General features: G+C 38.6%; 2 protein-coding genes and 1 long non-coding RNA gene across 6 annotated transcripts in view; 2 read left to right on the forward strand and 1 right to left on the reverse strand.

The window, feature by feature from the left end:
- The window catches only part of ERCC3 (ERCC excision repair 3, TFIIH core complex helicase subunit), a 22,368-nt gene extending 16,061 nt beyond the window's left edge, over nt 1–6,307 (forward strand). The window contains exons 13-15 of one of the 2 annotated variants that reach the window (XM_068687387.1): nt 332–450; nt 4,770–4,922; nt 5,507–6,307. In XM_068687387.1, the coding sequence (XP_068543488.1) occupies nt 332–450; nt 4,770–4,922; nt 5,507–5,641 (407 nt within the window). In that variant the 3' untranslated portion in view covers nt 5,642–6,307. Of the gene's footprint in view, nt 1–331; nt 451–4,769; nt 4,923–5,506 lie in introns of those variants that run through there. The other variant, XM_068687388.1, reaches the window with a different exon arrangement.
- On the reverse strand, nt 660–15,916 carry LOC137858938 (uncharacterized). The gene is made up of 4 exons (XR_011098080.1): nt 15,493–15,916; nt 12,520–12,579; nt 7,743–7,845; nt 660–915 (listed from the first exon to the last, which is right to left on the reverse strand). It is a non-coding gene; the product is annotated as an uncharacterized lncRNA (long non-coding RNA).
- CYP27C1 (cytochrome P450 family 27 subfamily C member 1) overlaps nt 14,603–18,243 on the forward strand; it is a 20,819-nt gene continuing 17,178 nt past the window's right edge. For 2 of the 3 annotated variants that reach the window (XM_068687391.1, XM_068687392.1), the window contains exon 1: nt 14,605–15,079. In XM_068687391.1, coding sequence (XP_068543492.1) covers nt 14,741–15,079 — 339 coding nt within the window. In that variant the 5' untranslated portion in view covers nt 14,605–14,740. Of the gene's footprint in view, nt 15,080–18,243 lie in introns of all 3 variants that reach the window. The other variant, XM_068687393.1, reaches the window with a different exon arrangement.

Genomic DNA, 18,243 nt, shown 5'->3' on the forward strand with positions numbered 1-18,243 from the left:
GTAAAGAATTTTATCTTTTACTTTGTCTAGCATAGTAAAGAAGCAGGTTCTTCTTGGAGTACCAGCATAACTGTGATAGTCTAATGTTCTTTTTCCATTTTTTCCCCTTAACCCTTGCTCAAGTTACTAAGAACAAGAGTGGGAATTTCCATGTGATATGCTTTGTCGATCTATTTATGGTTTGGGTGCAGTTTGTCTTTAAAATAAACTTTACAAATTTATTTTGTGGACAGATGGCTTATTTAAACACCTGGTTTTACTGTTTAGTCCTTTTTTTTCTTGGTTATAGTGTTCCAGATGGAATTAATCATTTGATGTCTTTGTCTCCTAGGCATGGTTGCAGAGGAATACAATGCCTTTTTTTATTCTCTTGTGTCCCAAGACACTCAGGAAATGGCATATTCAACCAAGCGACAACGGTTTCTTGTAGATCAAGGCTACAGCTTCAAGGTAACTCATCCCTTCTGTTTATTATACATATATAACATTCACAAATCACAGAATTGTAGGGGTTGGAAGGGACCTCAAGAGATCATCAGATCCAACCCCCAGCCCAAAGCAGGTTCCGTGCCTTCATATTCTTTCATTTTATTACTAGGTCAAATACTTGAGAACTCCTGTTGTGGAATGTATTAATGAAGGTTTTGCTTGCAGGCAAAAACTGTTCCAGTGTTGTTTTTTCATCTATATTACAGTGAGGGTAGATACAAGTAGTTTAATACAGCTTCTAGGAAGGTCAGTATTCTAACTTCAGACCAAGTAGGTGCAGGGGAGTGAGGCAGAACTTCACTTGTGTGGTTGGTTTATGCTCATTCTCTTCAGTTGTCCATCCATGCAGGCCTCTTATTAATATATTATCATACTAGTTGTACATTAAATATTGTTGATGGTTGGTCATGTTTTGGTGGCCAGCAGCTATTGAGAAAATTTCCAAAGCATCACAAATCACAAATTCCAAATAACTCCACTTTCAAGCTAGCATTTCACTATGGAGACAAAATATTTTTACTTGTGGCTGAAGAGATCATACAGTGGGCAGACCATACTAACAGCCATGTTGGTATGGTGTCTCCGTGTTAGCAGAAACTGTTGTAGCTCATGGATGTCTTCAGACTGTGCTTATTTAGCTTCTACTAACAGTTCGATCTTGCTCTTGTAACGTTCTCTGCACTTTGTTCTGAAGTGTATCACCCAAATCCAAAATGACTATGTTGAATGTTGATTGATGAAGAAATGACAGAATTTACTTTAGAAAAAAACTTACTGGGGAGTAGAAATCTTCCTACCTACAGCTAATATGTAGTCCTCAAAATGGAGAAGATTTTCAGTGTTGACTACATAACAGAGCCATGACTGTAAGTCAGAAGTTTCTCCTCAAGTCCTTTCATAAAGGACTTAACACCATCTCATTTCTCCAGTCTTGTGTTGTTTCCTCTCTTCTTATTTTTATATTTTTAGATGTGTGGTGACCTGCAAGGATACTCTTCAAACCATCTGACTTTCAAGATTTTTCTCTTGATTGTTGTTTCATTGGCTAGGATGGTCAACAAGCTCCAAAGTGTGTCCTCTCTTGGATACAGTGATAGTGAGATGTCAACTTAGATACAGTTACAGCACTGTCTGTCCTATCAAAAACTAGCTGCTGCAGCCAGTAGGCACAAGCCCTGTCTTCCAAGGAAACCCTGAAAGTTGTGCACCCTTTGTACTTCAGTGTATTATGTACATAGATATGTCATCTTCCTCCAGACATAAAATCTCCTTCCACCAAAGTTCCTCTATTTTATAGAGCCCAAGGCCTATAATTTTTATTTTAATCTGCAGGCTGTGCTATATGCTCACCTCTTTGGTTGTTTGTTAGAGGCAACAGTGTCTCATGATAGCCCTTGCTTTCAAGTATATTTATTCCTTTACAACTGGAGTTTCACTGCTCTTATTAGAAGCATTCCCAAAAATGCTTCTTCCAAGAAACATGGCTGAGAAGTAAAAGATAGGGTTCCCATACGTGCCTTTAGGAAATAAGCTTATGATGTTGAAGAATCCTGCAAGAATTGCACCAGGTGAGAGAGCAAGCAGCCTCTGCTGGATTGCTCTTGACTCTAGCTGTTGAAGATCTTTTTTTTTGTGAGGCATATGTGCACTGTGGGATATCTCTGTGGGTAAAAACTGAACTGCAGCCACCCCAAAGTAAACTGCCTTGTAATCAGTGCCCCCGTTAAGGAGAGCTTTAAGGAGCTGAAACAGATGTCACAGTCTTTAGAGGTAAAAGCCTTGTTTTGCTTTGGAGTGAATATACTTTGTCAAAATTGCAGATTGGTTAGCTGCAGCTACCTACAACTGAATCTATGTAGCTATAGCCAAAATGTTCAGAGAAATCCCTTTGCTTATATTTGAATGCCTTGGATGATGTAATGAAATAAGGGGTTAAAATAGAGGGTTTGTATTTTGGAAGGAAGACCTACTTCTAGGAGCTTTGAGTTGGTATGGGAGTAAAAGTATTACAAGTGGCAGCTGTGAGTGAAGCAACATTTTAGCTGACCAGTCCTGGAGTGTTCTTTATTTGCAGTTGAGTAACAAAATGTTAGAATATCTATTTTTCTTCTGTTTGCCAAAGTTTAAGCCTTAGTCATAGCTGGCATCAAACAAGAGCAGGGCTGGAAGAAACTTGAAGAAACCATCTATTGTGTTTCTTCATTACAAGCCAGGATCAGCTGTGTATATGTCATTCCCAGCAGATGTTTGCCATCATGACTCTACTTCATCTTTAGGTAATTATTTCAGTGCTGATATCTTCTCCTTTATAATTTTTGTTCCTAATGCTCAACCTTACTAAAAATTCAGTACTGACTTAAGAAGGTAACAGTTTGCGCTTTTCTTCTAGGATTTACTTTCTTCTTTTAATCTTTCAATAACTACATTCTCTGCCTTTCACCAAAAAAGAGAACTAGATTAATATTTGTTTGCTAAGTCACACATTTTGTCTTTGCTTCTTAAATAGAGCCTTGTCATCACAATTTGCTAGTTGGAGTCTTAATTATTTAAAAGATTTTTCGTTAGCTAACCAAAGTTTAGTTTTTTACTGTGTTGTGGTTTTGAGGTTGAATGTGGGATATATTTGAATTTTAAACCAATACCAGAAGAATTTACTATATCAAAGACCTGGGGATCACTTAAAACTTGGCATCTGATGAACCGCTTAAAAAATTATGATGCAGTGGGAATTCTTTCCATTCTGTGAATCATGTTAGCACTGTTTTGCAACAACTGGAAACAGGCTAATGCAATTTAAAATTGCTTCTCATGACTCCATTTTAGATTTGAGATGGTTATAGCACATGTGCTTCTTAAACAACAAGAGAGACAACAGTGTTAATTTGACCATGTAATAGGACGGATTACTTCCCTGATTGGATTCTTAAAACTAGACTTTTTCAGACATCCATTTTTGATTTAAAAATTGCCGTTGACAGCAGCCCACAACATGGATTGGTCGTACTAGTATTTCCGCTCTGTTTTTCAAAAACACTGCTTTGTGTCTAATGTGAATTTGTTTTGCCTTAAGCTGTATTTCTGTTGTTTTATCAGTCTTTGAGATCAGATGCAGCCCAGATTACTGATGTAATTACTTTCTAATTCTGCTGACTCTAGATGAACTGTAAAAGGAGAATGAGGAGGAAAAACACTAGATAATTGAGGAAAATGGCTGAATTTGAATGTCTCAAAATGTCTTCAGGATGGATACATGGTGGGAAAACTGGAATTCTCGTGTATAAATGTATGCTTACCAGAACACATTTAACTGCGGGAAAAATTCTTGTGAAGTGTTCAAAATAACTTGCTTAAGGAAGCAAGCTGCCTATTCTCATGCTTCATAACAGAAACTTGAGAGCTTTACAATTCTTCAGAAAAGGAGAATTTTCAATTAATGAAATATATGGCACTATATTGCCAGTAGATGGCATGTGCCCTGCATCCATGTTTATCAAATGAGTTACTAGGAATTTTGAAAAGAACTAACATAACACCCACGTTATTTTTGTGTGCTTAGACACAAAATTGAAAGAGTCGTTTTGCTATGCTGCTGCTGTTTAGTTGCAGATTGCTGTTTTGTCTCTCAACAACTGATTGGGAATTTTAATGTTAATTTTTTTGCCCATATTCATAAATATTTATGCTAAAATTCTCAGTGCCTGGAAAGCTAATGGATTAATTTTATGAAATATAAAGTACTAGTTCGTATAACAGTTGGGGCTGGAAGGAATGTTAAAGATGATCTAATTCTAACCCCCTGCTATGGGCAGGGACACCTCTCACTAGACAAGGTTGCCCAAAGCCCCATCCAACGTGGCCTTGAACACATCCAGGGATGGGGCATCCACAGCTTCTCTGGGAAACCTGTTCCAGTGCCTTACCACCCTAGGAATGAAGAATTTACTATGTTTACATAGTAAAGAATTTACTGGTTCATAACTAGACAAACCTACAGCCTGCAGCATGAAGTTAACTTTCAGTAAAGTTCCCGATCAAGCTGGTATGGAAGTTGTTCAGCTGACATTCTCTGTCCAGAACTGCCTTTTTTAAGAACGAGAGAGGTTTGTATTTTGCATTTCTAGCCAGAACATAACAGGGATAGTAGGGTGGGGGGTACACTTGCACTCCCACCACAGGTAATAACAGTTCAAGGCATTTCCAACAGGATGCCTTCTCTTGGTTTTGAGCACCAACACTCAAAGAATGAGAATTCCTACCTTGTACTTTGCTCTGTTTCTTAGGTAATAACAAAACTTGCAGGCATGGAAGAAGAAGAACTGTCATTTTCAACCAAAGAAGAACAGCAGCAGCTTCTCCAGAAAGTCCTGCAAGCATCTGACCTAGATGCTGAAGAGGAGGTAGTTGCTGGAGAGTATGGTTCAAAGTCAGTTCAGGTAATTAAAAATGCTCTGAAAATGATAACCATGTATGCAGCAGAACTGAACCATCCCATTTTAATTCTGAATGTGATGACATCATTGATGCCTTAATATCTTTGTGAAACATTGGAAAATGTTTTTAAGCTGTATTAGTACTTGGCTGTTAATTCATTTGTTGAGCACTAGAAAGAAGTTAGACAAACAGAATTCTTGTCCTACCTCATTGTATTTGAAGATGATGACCCATCTATTGTTGCAGATTTTGAAGTTCACCTTTTCAGTCACAAGCAAGGAATATTTTAAAACACTTTTAAGATAGGCATATGTCAGAGCACATACATACCCTTTTGTGATCCTTGTGATCCTTGAATTGTGTCCCAGTTTCTCTATGCCACGGGGGCACTTTTTTAAGTCTATAAACTTAGAGTGAGTGGTGGGCAGTGACCTTCTTTGTAGAAATTCTTTAAGAAAAAAATTTCAAAGGCTTTTGGTGTTGAGGTCAGTAAATGAATAGTGCTGCCCTGTAACTAGGGGATCAGTAGGTTTGAGCTGATCAATGTAATCACACATTAATCACCTGTTTCTCCCCTTTCCTATAGGTGTCACGTCGTACAGGCACAATGAGCTCTCTGTCAGGAGCAGATGACACAGTTTATATGGAATACCACACATCTCGGAGTAAGGCATCTACAAATAAACACATCCATCCACTATTTAAACGATTCCGGAAATGATGGTCTTCGTGTGTGCATCTTGTTAAAACTCTGGATCCAGATACCTGTTTCCATAACTAAAACTACGGATTTGCAATTTCTGGCAGGTCCTCTAAAAGACTTTTTTGTATGCATCTATATGGCCATGTATTTGCTTGGCAATGTATGTGCTCTTATGGATGAATGTGAAAGGAGAAAAGGAACTAAATCCCATCACAGCAGAGACATTATCTTGTGATTGGATGCTGGTTACGCCTATCTGATTGCCAGGGTAACTAATAGAGTTTATTTTTATCAACTGAAGACCCTTTTTCAGAAGAATTCTGAAAAGGTTTTGTATATGAAGTTTGTACTGATGTTAGAAATACTATTTATCTGATTACTGTGTCTGCTTAACAAAGTATTGACATTTAAAATGCTTAAAAATCATTCATTGAACTGAACAAGTCCTGATAGGAGCACTTGACAGAATGTTTTTAAACTGGGAGCTAGTTTATACTCATGACTTAACTCGTCTTAAAATTCTAACAAATTGTTTGAAGAATTTTGAATTGCTAAGACAAGAACAAAGAGGGATTCTATCTCCAAAGTAAACTAGAGGAAAGCATTAGTAAATACAAATAAACTCTGTGCTCATTTTTCTTGCTACTGTTGAGAAGTTGCTGAAATAAAGACTTTCTTTTGTCATTTCTATTCTATTTATTAATCATGCAATAAAAACATCGTAACTGTTAAACAGTGCAATGCCACTATAGAAATTACTGTTGAATCACTGTTTGGACTAGCCACACGGTGACTTGGAAGCAGAGATATGAAGAAGAGAATCCTGGGTTTGAGGCTTTTTTCTTAATGAAGACAATGCATTAATGTTCTAGAAAATGTGAGGGGAGAGAGACCATTTTTAAAAAGACTCGCATTTAATATTGTGACAATTATACTACTTAGTATTGTGGATTTGTTTTATTTTTATATTTTTGTGAGTATAGTGTTTTAGGAACAACCTGTGAAATAATATTGATCTTGACTAGCTCTTGTAGCAACAGTTAATGGGAAGATAATTTAGCATACTGGGAGGGGTCTGTGGCAATGGAGTAGCTGAGAAAGTAAGCCCATGGCCCTCAGCATAATTCTCTGTACCACACTTTATTAAGTGCTTTGGAACTGATCTCTGTTTTATATAAACTTGGAGAGGGAAAAAAAAAAAAGCTAAGTTTGCAAATTGCTTAATAGCAATGCTAGTTTTAGTAATTACAGCATTAGTAGCACCTGGAATTAGAACGATGCTGTAGTTCTTAGACAGTAAATCTTGGCTATGATGTCTAATGACCGTACTCTTCTAAGTAATGGGTCTGTGTGGGGTGCAGTACTTCCAGCATCAAGTAAATCTTAATAATTTTAAGAGGTAAGAATCACTCCATGTTTCAGCAATAGTGTTGGTGTTCACAGTTTAGATTTAAATATGTTGATACAATTACTGTAGTAATTGCTGCCTGCTGTTACACCATACAGATAACTGTATCTGAGTGGCAGACTGGTGTGCCATTACTCTATACTAAACAGTTGCTATTGTACATCTTTACTGGAATACAGCCACTCAATTCTGCCTTCCAGACAGGAATCGGTCGCTGAGAAACAGTGCTTGTTCCTGCTGCTTTTGTTGTGCTTGCCCCTCACTCTGCGCATGGTCCTGCAGTGCTCTAAGGTACAACTCAACGCCATGGACACAACAGTGCTCCAGTATTAATCCGTAATCCCAGCCGTGCAGGAAACTGAACTGTTTTGTTCAGCTACAAAACAGCACTGAGTTTTGTCCGCAGTTGTCTATTTAAAGCAGGATGGTAGACTGTATAAACATAATGCTACACAGTGACGACACAGTATGCATGGGAGGATCGAACTGCCCCATAGCCTGAATCCAAAGATTCTGGGCCCCAGCTCTTAAAAGTACGGTCAGGCCCTCACACACTTTACCAGACACTTGCTTCTCTTGTGCAAATGGGCTGTGAGACCCCCTAATAAGTGAATTGTAGAAACAATGTAGCCAAGAGCTCCTTGTTTGCCTTGAAAGGGGGAGCATGTGGCAAAATTTTGCTTTTCTACCACTATGCTGCTGTATGTGTACCTTTCTCAGATGCTGCCTTCAGCCCTCTGGGAGTATTTGGTGCAATGCTGCGTTGTCTAGCAACAGCCAACAAAGGGCAATGCAGTTCATGGATCCAGATGACCTGCAAATTAACAGCGATAGCTCAATGATTATCCAGAAAATATTTGCTTTAGAACTCTCAAGAGCCAGGGGCAAAATAACAAAAAATTGTGTGACAAAACCATTTCAGACTGTGAGTGATGATAGAGACAGGTGAACTTTGGGTTATGTACATTATTTCTTGGAAGTCTGTAAACAGAGTTGCAATTTCCTTGGACATAATTCAGATTTTCTTAGTGAGATAAAAGCTTATACTTGGCTTCTTGGCCACCTCCCTGGCTACGCTGAATTCCGTACTGAGAAAACTTACTCTTTTTAGCATCTTTTAAGAATTGGCTTTTTAAATATATATACGTGTGTGTGTGTGTGTGTATATATATATATACACACATATATATAGCATTTTTGACAGGCTGTAATACTGAAATTTGTGTGCTCTTCATTCTCATGTCAAACCAACAAGTGCCTGCAAAGGGATTAATGCTTGAAGAATATTGTGGTTATTCCTTAAAATTACTTTCAAGATTAAAAGGTCACAGTGGCATTGGGATTGCAATTTCAAGCAGTTCTGCTGCTCTGCAAAACACTAAAATACATGCAACTGTTATTTTTCTGCAGTTTCCTATGCCCTCCTGATGGTCACAGTTTTTAGTAGAGCCTTACTTCTTTAAAGTGTATTTAAAAACCTGGGGCTTACAGGCAACTATTTACAGTGTAGTTTAGGGGCTTACAGGTATACAGACAGAATAAGGATCTATATTTGCTTCAAGAAATCAACAGATTTCTGGAGCTGAATTCGTAACATGTTGCATGTGATTCATATTTTTCTGTTTAAGCATTAAACCATAAATCATGTACAGTGTTGTCAGCACCTGTCACTGGCTAACCAGCTCAGATTTGGGTCTTCTTTTGGTACAATATTTGATCAATATTTTAATTGTCATCATATGGTAAATGAAACCAAATATTCAGAAGATTTTTCTTTTTTTCTTTTAGGATAAAACTGCTTTAGCAGTAAATGACCTAAAAGCTCCGTTCTCACCTCGTAGTCTGTTAAGTTCAAATTTGTACCTTTTTCAGGACAAAGAATGGGAATTTGGAAAGCATTTAAAATTCCAAATAAGTGACTTTACAACTTGAAAAGATCTTTGAGAAGATGTGTTTAAGGGCAGTCATAAAAAGCAAAAAATATGACTAACAGTGTGGCTTTTTCAGCGAAGAGATGTTTCAAAGTACACTGGAAATTTTTTGCTGGAATTTCTGACTTACCAATGCTTTTTCAGCTTTTCTTCCTTTCAGAAGTTCTGAAGAGACTATCTTTTAACGTATTAGCTGATGGTGATATTTGGGCAAAGTTAAATGTCTCCCATCGAATCTCTTTTATTTCCATAAATACTTCTATATGCATTAACTATTTGAACACCGATGTTTTTATCTGCAGTATGGTATTTCTGATACTCTTCAGTTAATTACAAGGCAGATACAGTCAAGGCTATTGAGAAGTGAAAATAATTCTGAGAAAACAGAATTCCTGCTAAGATGGTAATGTAACCACTGACTGAACAGCAATGTTATTACTACACAAAGAAAGCTTCAACTGAACTTTGTCAGAGTTCATGTGAAGAGGAGGGCAAGTTTAAATTGGATTTAGAAATAACTCAGTGAAGGTAATAAAGCACAATTGATATGACCCCATTCAGGGGTCTAGACTGAGAGAACAGAATGATTGTGGATTTGGAGATGACTCTCATCCAAAAATAATACACTTAAATTGTCAATAGTCTAGTTTATATTGTGATTCTGTTACATACCAAAACTTACCTAAAATTGAAGCATTTCCACTGTGAAGAGGCATGTGCTCCAACTTGTTTGAAGTAACAGAAGTCCAAACTGACTAGTTACATAAAAATTTTTCAAAATCAGCAGACCGACAGGCTAGGACAAATGTCATTGTTTAAATGTAAAGAATTGTGTTTTCAAGTTGCTGTTAAGTCTGATGAATATATGTGGTGGAAGATTGTGTAAGTGTGAGAAAATGTTTATCTTCCAAGTCACATAATTGTGTTTTGTTTGGGTGGTGCTGGTGGCATAACTTCTCGCGTCTTCATGGTTCAGTGGGCTTACGTGGATTGGAAGGAAGAGGTTTTATATTAGAGCTGCTACATTCACCATTATTCCTGGGAATTACATGGCTCTCTGGCACTACTGGATTTCTGTTATCTGAAACAAATCTGTGATCATATCTGGGAGGAAAAGGGGACCATACAATGCTGATCCCTCCACCAGCTTAGGTCACACCCTAAACTGTCTGAAACCTGTTCTCTCAAATGTGGGTAGGTTTCATTCTTTCATTCTTCTTTTCTCCTTTTCTAGTCTACTCTAATAAACTGTTATTTCAGCTTTGTCTGTCTCTTGTAGCATGAACGCTGGATTTTATTGACAGTGTTGATTACTTGACACGCTGTAGTTGGCAATTTTGACCTCCATCTTGGATTCTGCAGTAGTAAGGATGTGATGTGTGGCAGTATAGCTGCAAACTTAGTGGTGCATACATTAATAACTCTTATTTGAAAGTCAAACAAGTCAAACAGAACCACAAGATTATGATCTGGCACAGCTAAGAGAAGAAAATAGTTTAATTCCATATTCAATGCTGTGGTAGGCCACATGTTTTGATTCACGTTCATATGCATTCCCTTCCTGGTTTGGACTATTTAACCGCCATACAATTTGGCTACTGTCATTTGAGGTACTATTTTTCTGCATGTTACCTAGAAAAACACACTTCTATCTGCACTGATGGATTACTATAGTATTATTGATAATTACTGTGTAGTATTATTGTATAATAGCATTATTTTAAGTGTATCTGAACTTCTGTAGTGCATTTCTGCTCCATCTAACAAACCTCATAGAAATTTTATAAATAAATTTTATAAATAAAGTTTGGAACATAATATTATGACAGAGTTTTTTGGTAAACTATTTTGTGACCCTTCTGTCTGCTACTCATGGCAAACTATGGTACGTAGGCCTCTTAATCCTACTGGTACTAAGTTTTTGCTGACACTGGTCCTTAGAACTACTGGTCTACAATGTTATGTTTCCGTGGATGTCGATCCACTCATATCTCCTTTTGTGCCAGAAAGGACTTCTTTTTACAGATAGGCAGAACTGCAGTGTTATTCTCCTTTAAGTCCCTCTTCTGCTATATATGGGAAAGTTGACCATTTTCATCATCAGTGCGTTGCTACTTTGTCCTTTCTTCATTTATTTATTTTTATTATACTCAGTTGATTCTAAGCAACTTTGCAAATTCTTTGATATTCTTTATGTGGTGAGGGGAGAGGGGTTAGACATTGATGGCACTTTCTAAGCAATGAAAATAGAAGAGAGTAAGTAGTTGTGGAGGTGTCTCATAGGAGCTCCTTGGTTAGGTATCTTTTCTCAAATGGCAAATAGATTCTGCCTTTTCTTTAAAAGCAGATAGCCAGTAAGTACAAAATGTTATTCCAAATTAATTACAGGTATTAAGTTTCTCCTATTTTTTTCCTCTTTTGACAGTAATAAATCTTTGCATGTGAATAATGGGAGAAACTCTCTTAGACTTTCAAATGTTGAGCACAATCTCAAAATAAATAATTAAAAAGTCTATCCAGACAGTGGAGAGAGAGGTGAATTCCTCACTATGCTTAAGACAATCGATATCTAGGTGTTCTGTTTTATTTTTCTTGAAATTGGCTTTATTGTGATAAACTTGATAGCTGGCAACCATAGAATGTTTGAATAATGTTAAAGATTTGCTAAGGATTGTCAATAATGCCATCTGAAGGTCTGCAGCTGTTTTGTATACCACACCAGGTAAGTTAGAGAACAGTAAATAGAGAATATATATATATAAATGTATACAGGCAGCCATTACATTGGAGGATGCATTACTGATCAACATAACTATTTAAGAACAGCTTAGCAAGGTAGAAATTACATAATGAAAAATGCTCCAGAGAGACTACAGACATGAAGAAGTATAGCTGCCTCAGCTGTAATCAAGGTAGCTGTACTTAAAATTATCAAAATCATAATAGAGCACTGTGTTGTGTTTTCCCCTTGTACGCTGTATGAGAGTTCTATGGTTCAGTCTCCCCTGAAGTGAATGGAATGTGATTAGCATTGTCTTTAGCTCACCCTTTACAAAATTTCATTTTCTCTGAGATTTACCTATCTATTTTAAATAGAATCTTTGTTTCAGACCATTTTGGTGCAAACAGACAAAATCTAACGTGAACTAAACTGCCTAGAAATATGAAAGTGCGGATTTACAACACAGTTCCTTTACTGGGACTGCTGCCACCTCCAGAAACTCCTCAGAGGAAAAACAGGTATTGTTCTGGTGACGTACTTACAAGACAAAACTTCTGAAACTCTTTTTCAAGTAGGTTGGCTAGAAAAACTCTCTTACAATTAATGTCATGAAAAAGAGGTAATTCATTCTGAACTAAGGGGGAGGGGGAAGGTAACTGAAAGTCCAAATATGGAATTAACTGCAAAAATGTATGACCAGAGAAAGCTAGTGCCAGCTGCAAAATTGTAGTCTTACAGTATAATATATCCGGAGTTTCAAACTAGTATACTAATAGAAGGAGATGCAGATGCTTTGCATTATATTAATGGTGTTTGACTGATATAAAATACTTACCATGCTGACAGATGCAAAAAGCAGTTTTTTAGGAAGAGTGCATGTATTCCCTCCATCAATCTAGAAATTAGAACATGAAAAACAATTTTTTAAGACTGGAGAACTGCATAAACTTCAAAAAAAAAAAAACCACCACAATTTCAAATTATTATCACTGATATTAAGAATATATTTTTAAAACTCATATATAACTCTTAACATGTCTAACTAAAGGGTTGTATCAGTGTTGATTGCAAAATGAACTTGTTTCTCTTCATTTTATATGTTGACTTAGAATCCAGGGACATCATCTATTGTTTGGTAGCTTTATTTTTTTTAATGGATATTGATATTATAATATGGGAAATATAATTTAGATAATTTAGTTTGGATTGTTCATTGCATGTTTTAGGACTTCTGTCCATCTTTCTTATATAATAAACACATGTTCTGTTTTTAAATCCTGCTGTAGGCATCTCTTAGTGCATCTATTGTTTGCTCTGAGAGAAACTCACGGTTGTTCTTCTCCTCCACTGTCCCTAAGCAAGGCATGGAATTAGCCTCTTACAATTATAAACTTTTTCTGAATTCCACATTCACCAGCTGTTTTTTCATTTCTTTCCCAGAAGTATTTATTTTATAAGTAATGGTGTCTCCAAAACCAACATTTAGAGAAATGTTAAAGAAATAATGTAGCTACACCATGCAGAAATGCAGATGGTAAAAGGAAACTCCAGAGGTAATCTAGACTGTGATACGCCCAGACTGTGCCTGACAGATGTTTATCAAATCTGCTCTTACAAAGTTCAGTGATAGCAATTACATAACTTTCTGGGGTAGCTTGGCTATCTGAAATATCTAGGAGACCCCAGAAATCTGAGATAGCAAGGCTATCTGAAAATCTAACCAAGAAATTTGTTGCTGCAAACTAAGCCTGTTATTTTTTCCTTTCCTCGGATATACATCTCTTTTTAACAAAAGACGTATACATCTGTAATCAGTTGTTTTGCCCCTGATAGTCATCTTTAGCAGATGAAATAACTCTCTCAACCTCTTCCATATATCATTGTTTAAAAGCTTCTAATTTTTGTGTTGCTTTTCTCTGGACCTTTGTAAATATAATGAGGTCTATTTTAAAGACATTAGTTTAGCATAAACCAGTGTGTACTTTATAGATACTAAGGCTGTTTATCATGTGCCTTTTATTCCTGCAATATTTAATGCCCTATCTACCAAGAGCATGATGCACATCTGACTCAAGAGAGAGACTTATTTCAGTGGAATTGTCCTCAGTGATAAAAATAAGCATATATAAAAATCTTGATTAGATTATGCCTTCCAAAATACAAATGTAGAACGATATAGAGAATACAAGGAAAACAGAGCTCATTAAACTTAGTAGTGACTAAATTGCTGGAAAAGTAAGTTCCGTAAATGTGAATCTTGCTTGACATGTTCCTCTGTCCTCACGTGTTACCTGAGCTTCTGATTCACTTTTAACTGAGGAGATCTCCCACATCATTCCTGGAGATAATCAAGTTTTTGCAGATTATCAGTAATACTTTCAGAAGCATGCAGAAATGGGTATGAAGACAGCACAAAGGCTTTTGAAATTGTGCAGAACAGGTTGGAGCTCAGGTTCTCTGCGTATTATTATAAACTGATGCAACTGAATTGAGAAAAGCTGTGGTAAGGAACTCTGCATGCAGTTAAAAGGTTATTTTCTACAAAAGCTGACACAAGCTGCTTACGAGGTTTATCATATCCAAAAGACAGACTAATCTGTAATACAAATAACATCCCTGGATATTGTAATTTACAGGAACTGTTTGCAATGTTACTGTGGAAAACCATTGCTACTTGTATGCAGATGTAGAAATGTTTTCGCATAAATCTAAACCCACCTTCTCAGTGAGGGAGAAAGTTGAGATAATCCACGTGTGAGATTTTGCCAGCTGGGGAAAGAGGGAAAAACTACACTTTGGCTGCATGCTTAATGGGCAAATTTATCTGATTTGAATTATACAAAATAATAGGTTCTTTCTATTCAAGTCTCATCCCAGACCCACCCCCCTTTTCCAGCCCTAGGGGAGGGAGCGTTAAATAATGGTCTGTGTAAACTGATGCTCATGCAGTAAGAGTTTGGAGAAGTGCTGCTTGTACAAGTTAAAGCAGGCAGCGAGGAAAGCAACCACATAACAAGCCGCTGCGGGAACAAAGTGGACCTTCCTGAAATTAAGCCATGTCTTTCCTCACGAGAGTTTTGACAACGGCATGCAAGCAGCCACTTGAATGGGAGAGGACTTACTTCTACCAGGAGCTTTTTGCCTGCGGCTTTCACCAGCTGCCCAAGCTTTCCAGCAGCCCATCGCTGGAGGTTTCGGAGAAGTCTCCGGGGGCGGCAGCCAACAAAGCCCCGGGGCCAGCGGCGGGCTCGGGGGGCGCAGGGGGGCTTCTGGAGCCCCCCCGGCAGCGGCTCGGCAGGGTGAAGAGCCTGCAGGAAATGCCGGGGCCCAACACCCTCTACAACCTTTACGAGTTCTTCTGGAAGGACGGCTTCGGCCGCATTCATGAGATCCAGGTACAGCCGAGTTGGAGATTTCGTAGATTTTAGTCCCGCCGGGGATTACTTCGGCTTTTCCCCTCACAAAAATGTTGCTCAATCCCCGAGCTTGCAGCACCGCGCTCCTGTTATGAAAGAGCCGGGGCCAGGAGGAGCCCCATTCAATCTCCGCGTCCCTTCAGATGGAGGTTTAGCGGTTTTGTCTCTGCCAAGCACGGGGCTTTCAGCCGGGCGGGCATCCTCTGTGGAGCTCCCCCCTTCCCCTTGTGCGTGTAGCGCGTACCCCCGCTCCTGGAGCTTTCTTTTCATCTTTATGCGTGTAGGTGACTGGCTTAGACACTTCGGGGAAGAAATAAAGAAAAGAAAAAGAAAAAGAAAAAAAAAAAAACTTGAATTTTGGAGCCGGGCTGCTTCACACACTCGCAAATTACCTATTTGCGGGCTTTCCTCGCCTCTCGGACCGCAGCACCCCCCTGAGGCGGGGGCAGCCCTGGTCGCGCTGAGGCGCCTCAGCTCCCTCAGGCAGCGGGGGCGAGCTCCCTGACGGCGCTCCCTCGCCGTGGCCAGAGACCATTTTGTCTCCCTGGCCTCCCCTTGTATAAATACACCCCGCAGGACCGGGTCCTCCTTCCCTCCCCTCAGCGGGAGGCGGGCGGTTTGAAACCTCCCCGGAGCCGGGGGGGCGCCAACGGTCGCGGGGAGGCGGGAAGCGGGGCGCGGTGTGATGGCGGCCGGGCAGCGACCCCCGGGCCTCGGGGAGCGGGGACGGCCCCAGCCGCCCTGCCCCGGCCCTGCTGAGGGAGCGGGGTGTGTGGAGGGGGGAAAACGGCAGAAAAAGGCAGGAAATTGGGCGGTGGGGAGGTAATAAGTTCCTCGGGTTTGGCTGGCTTTGTTGTAGTTATCATTGAGATAGATTAGATTAGATTTAGATCACTTTTTATCTAAAAAGTGTCAGGCTGCACAGTGTTTGGTGTGTCCTGTGTGATGGCGGCCAAGCTCTATATTGCTGCTGATGAATTATTTGTCTGACTTAATTACTTCCTAACAAGTACATGCAGATAAACTGCTCTTTCTAATTGCTAAAGTGTTTTCCTACACTATATTTCTTACATTGCGGTGTTTCATTACTGCTCTGGTAGCACACAGAATTTGCAAGGCACTCGCCATAGTGTTGTTAACACTAAAATCCTACCTTGTACACCGAATTCAAGGTTTCCTTGAGATAAGTGCACAAGTCAACACCATGAAAATTTTTCCAGCTATTAGAAAGAATGTAAGAAGAGGTAAAGAGTGTGTGCTTTTCACTACCGCTAGCTGAATAAGAAATTTTCTTCTTAAGTGAACATTACTCATAGAAAGAAAAGCGGGAGAAAGGACAAGGAGGAGTTGTAACACAACACTAGTTTTTATTCTATTTAGAGTCTCCAAAATCACTTTGCAAATCACGGCTGGCCTGTTTGCAAACATGCTGGATGCAAGCAGGCATTAGCCGGCTTAATAACAGTCTGTTAAATTTAACAATACAGTGCACATCAGGAATGAATTAATCTGAAACCCTTTGGTAACCAGCACAGCTACTTAAACGATGTCCTTTGGCGCATACAAGCACTCATACGCTATATGCAGAAGGGGTGGGGAAGCCGGGCGTTTTTCACAAAGGCGATTCTGTTCTTGGTAACGTGATTCCAGTTAGTCCTGGCCAAAGCAGTAATGCCTACAGCAATTATGACGAAGGAAAAGTATTTTTAATTTGTTGGGGGTCAGATCTCATGTCTCTGTACGAGTATAAAGAAAATAAAGGTGAGGGGAAAGGGTTTTGATGCTGACAGTTTGGATTTATGATGTGTGAAATGGTTTGAGAATGGTATGAGGCATTCAAGTCTAATATTTGTAAGGTCTGGAATAAGGGAAAGAAAACCTATGTTGTGACAGAAAATATGGAAAAGAAATTCCAGGCATTTCTTTAATCATCAAGTTGATACAGTGATCACCATTCTGCTGAAAACTCTGGAAGTCCTCATCAATTTCTGTTTTAAAACTGACATATGTTGAATTGACTCCATTGACAGTTTACTTTCTGGTAAATTTTATCATCCCTACATGATAAATTTCTTACCATGAGTGGATAAAAACAGTCAGTTCCATAAATAACAAAATTTGTTGAACCTCTTTTTGTGGGATTGGTGATCTGTATCCTCCTCACGCCACTGCGTTTTCCTTACAGCACTTATCTCCCACCACAAGCTTGCCTTAAAGCCTCTTGGTCTCTAAATCTCTTCAGTATTTCTTAAAATACCTCTGGGGCAAGAGCTGCTTTGGGAATGTTTTTTCATCACCCATTGGTCCGCATGTGATGTTTGGTTAGCAGGAGACGAGCAGAAATAGTAATGGTTGAGTTCCTGCTGCTGCATATCCCTTGCCAGGGTGACAGATGTATATGTATCATTTGAATCCAGATGCTGGTTGTTGAAAATGGAAGAATGTAGTTGTAGGAGACCTTTAACTGTGTTTAAACTTGGCTGAAATTGGCCAATGTGTTCTGAAAGTGGTCAAGTGGAGACTGTCAGACACCACAATTGCACAACCCTTGTTTTATTTGGAAAGTAGGTAAGAATAATTATGTTTTAATAAGCGCTTGGTACTGTATGGTAAAGAGCAATTCATATGTCTTAAATTTACTGTTGGCAATTAAATGTTTCATCTCTGTAAGCAGTACTGATTAAAATGTATCTCATAAATTAATCTTGGATCAACACTAGATTTTCACTAGCTTAGTTGTATCAAACTTGTTTGATTTATAACAAACATGACTGCAAGCAGATGCCTTTACGTTAGATGCAAGTAACATGTCAAATTTGGTCTATTTAAATTATTTTGCTACTTTAAAGAGAAATAAAACCTTTAAGACCTTAAACTGTTTTAAATCTAAAGTCCTAATAATAAATTTTAACAACTCCTTTGCAGACTCTTTTTCCGAACATGATGATGAACCTCTACTCCAAGTGAATTCCTGGGAGTTGTTTTGTTTGACAACAATATTGTAATTAAATTTATTTAAAATAATCAGTGAGATTTCCTCAGACAGTGACACATCACTTAATGTTTAATTGCCTGTTGCTTGCCTCTGGCTTGAATCATACAGTTTGTGGATCAGTTGGCCACTAAACAAACCTCACTGCAGG

This window comes from Anas acuta, chromosome 6, assembly GCF_963932015.1.
Source record: "Anas acuta chromosome 6, bAnaAcu1.1, whole genome shotgun sequence".
NCBI lineage: Eukaryota > Metazoa > Chordata > Aves > Anseriformes > Anatidae > Anas > Anas acuta.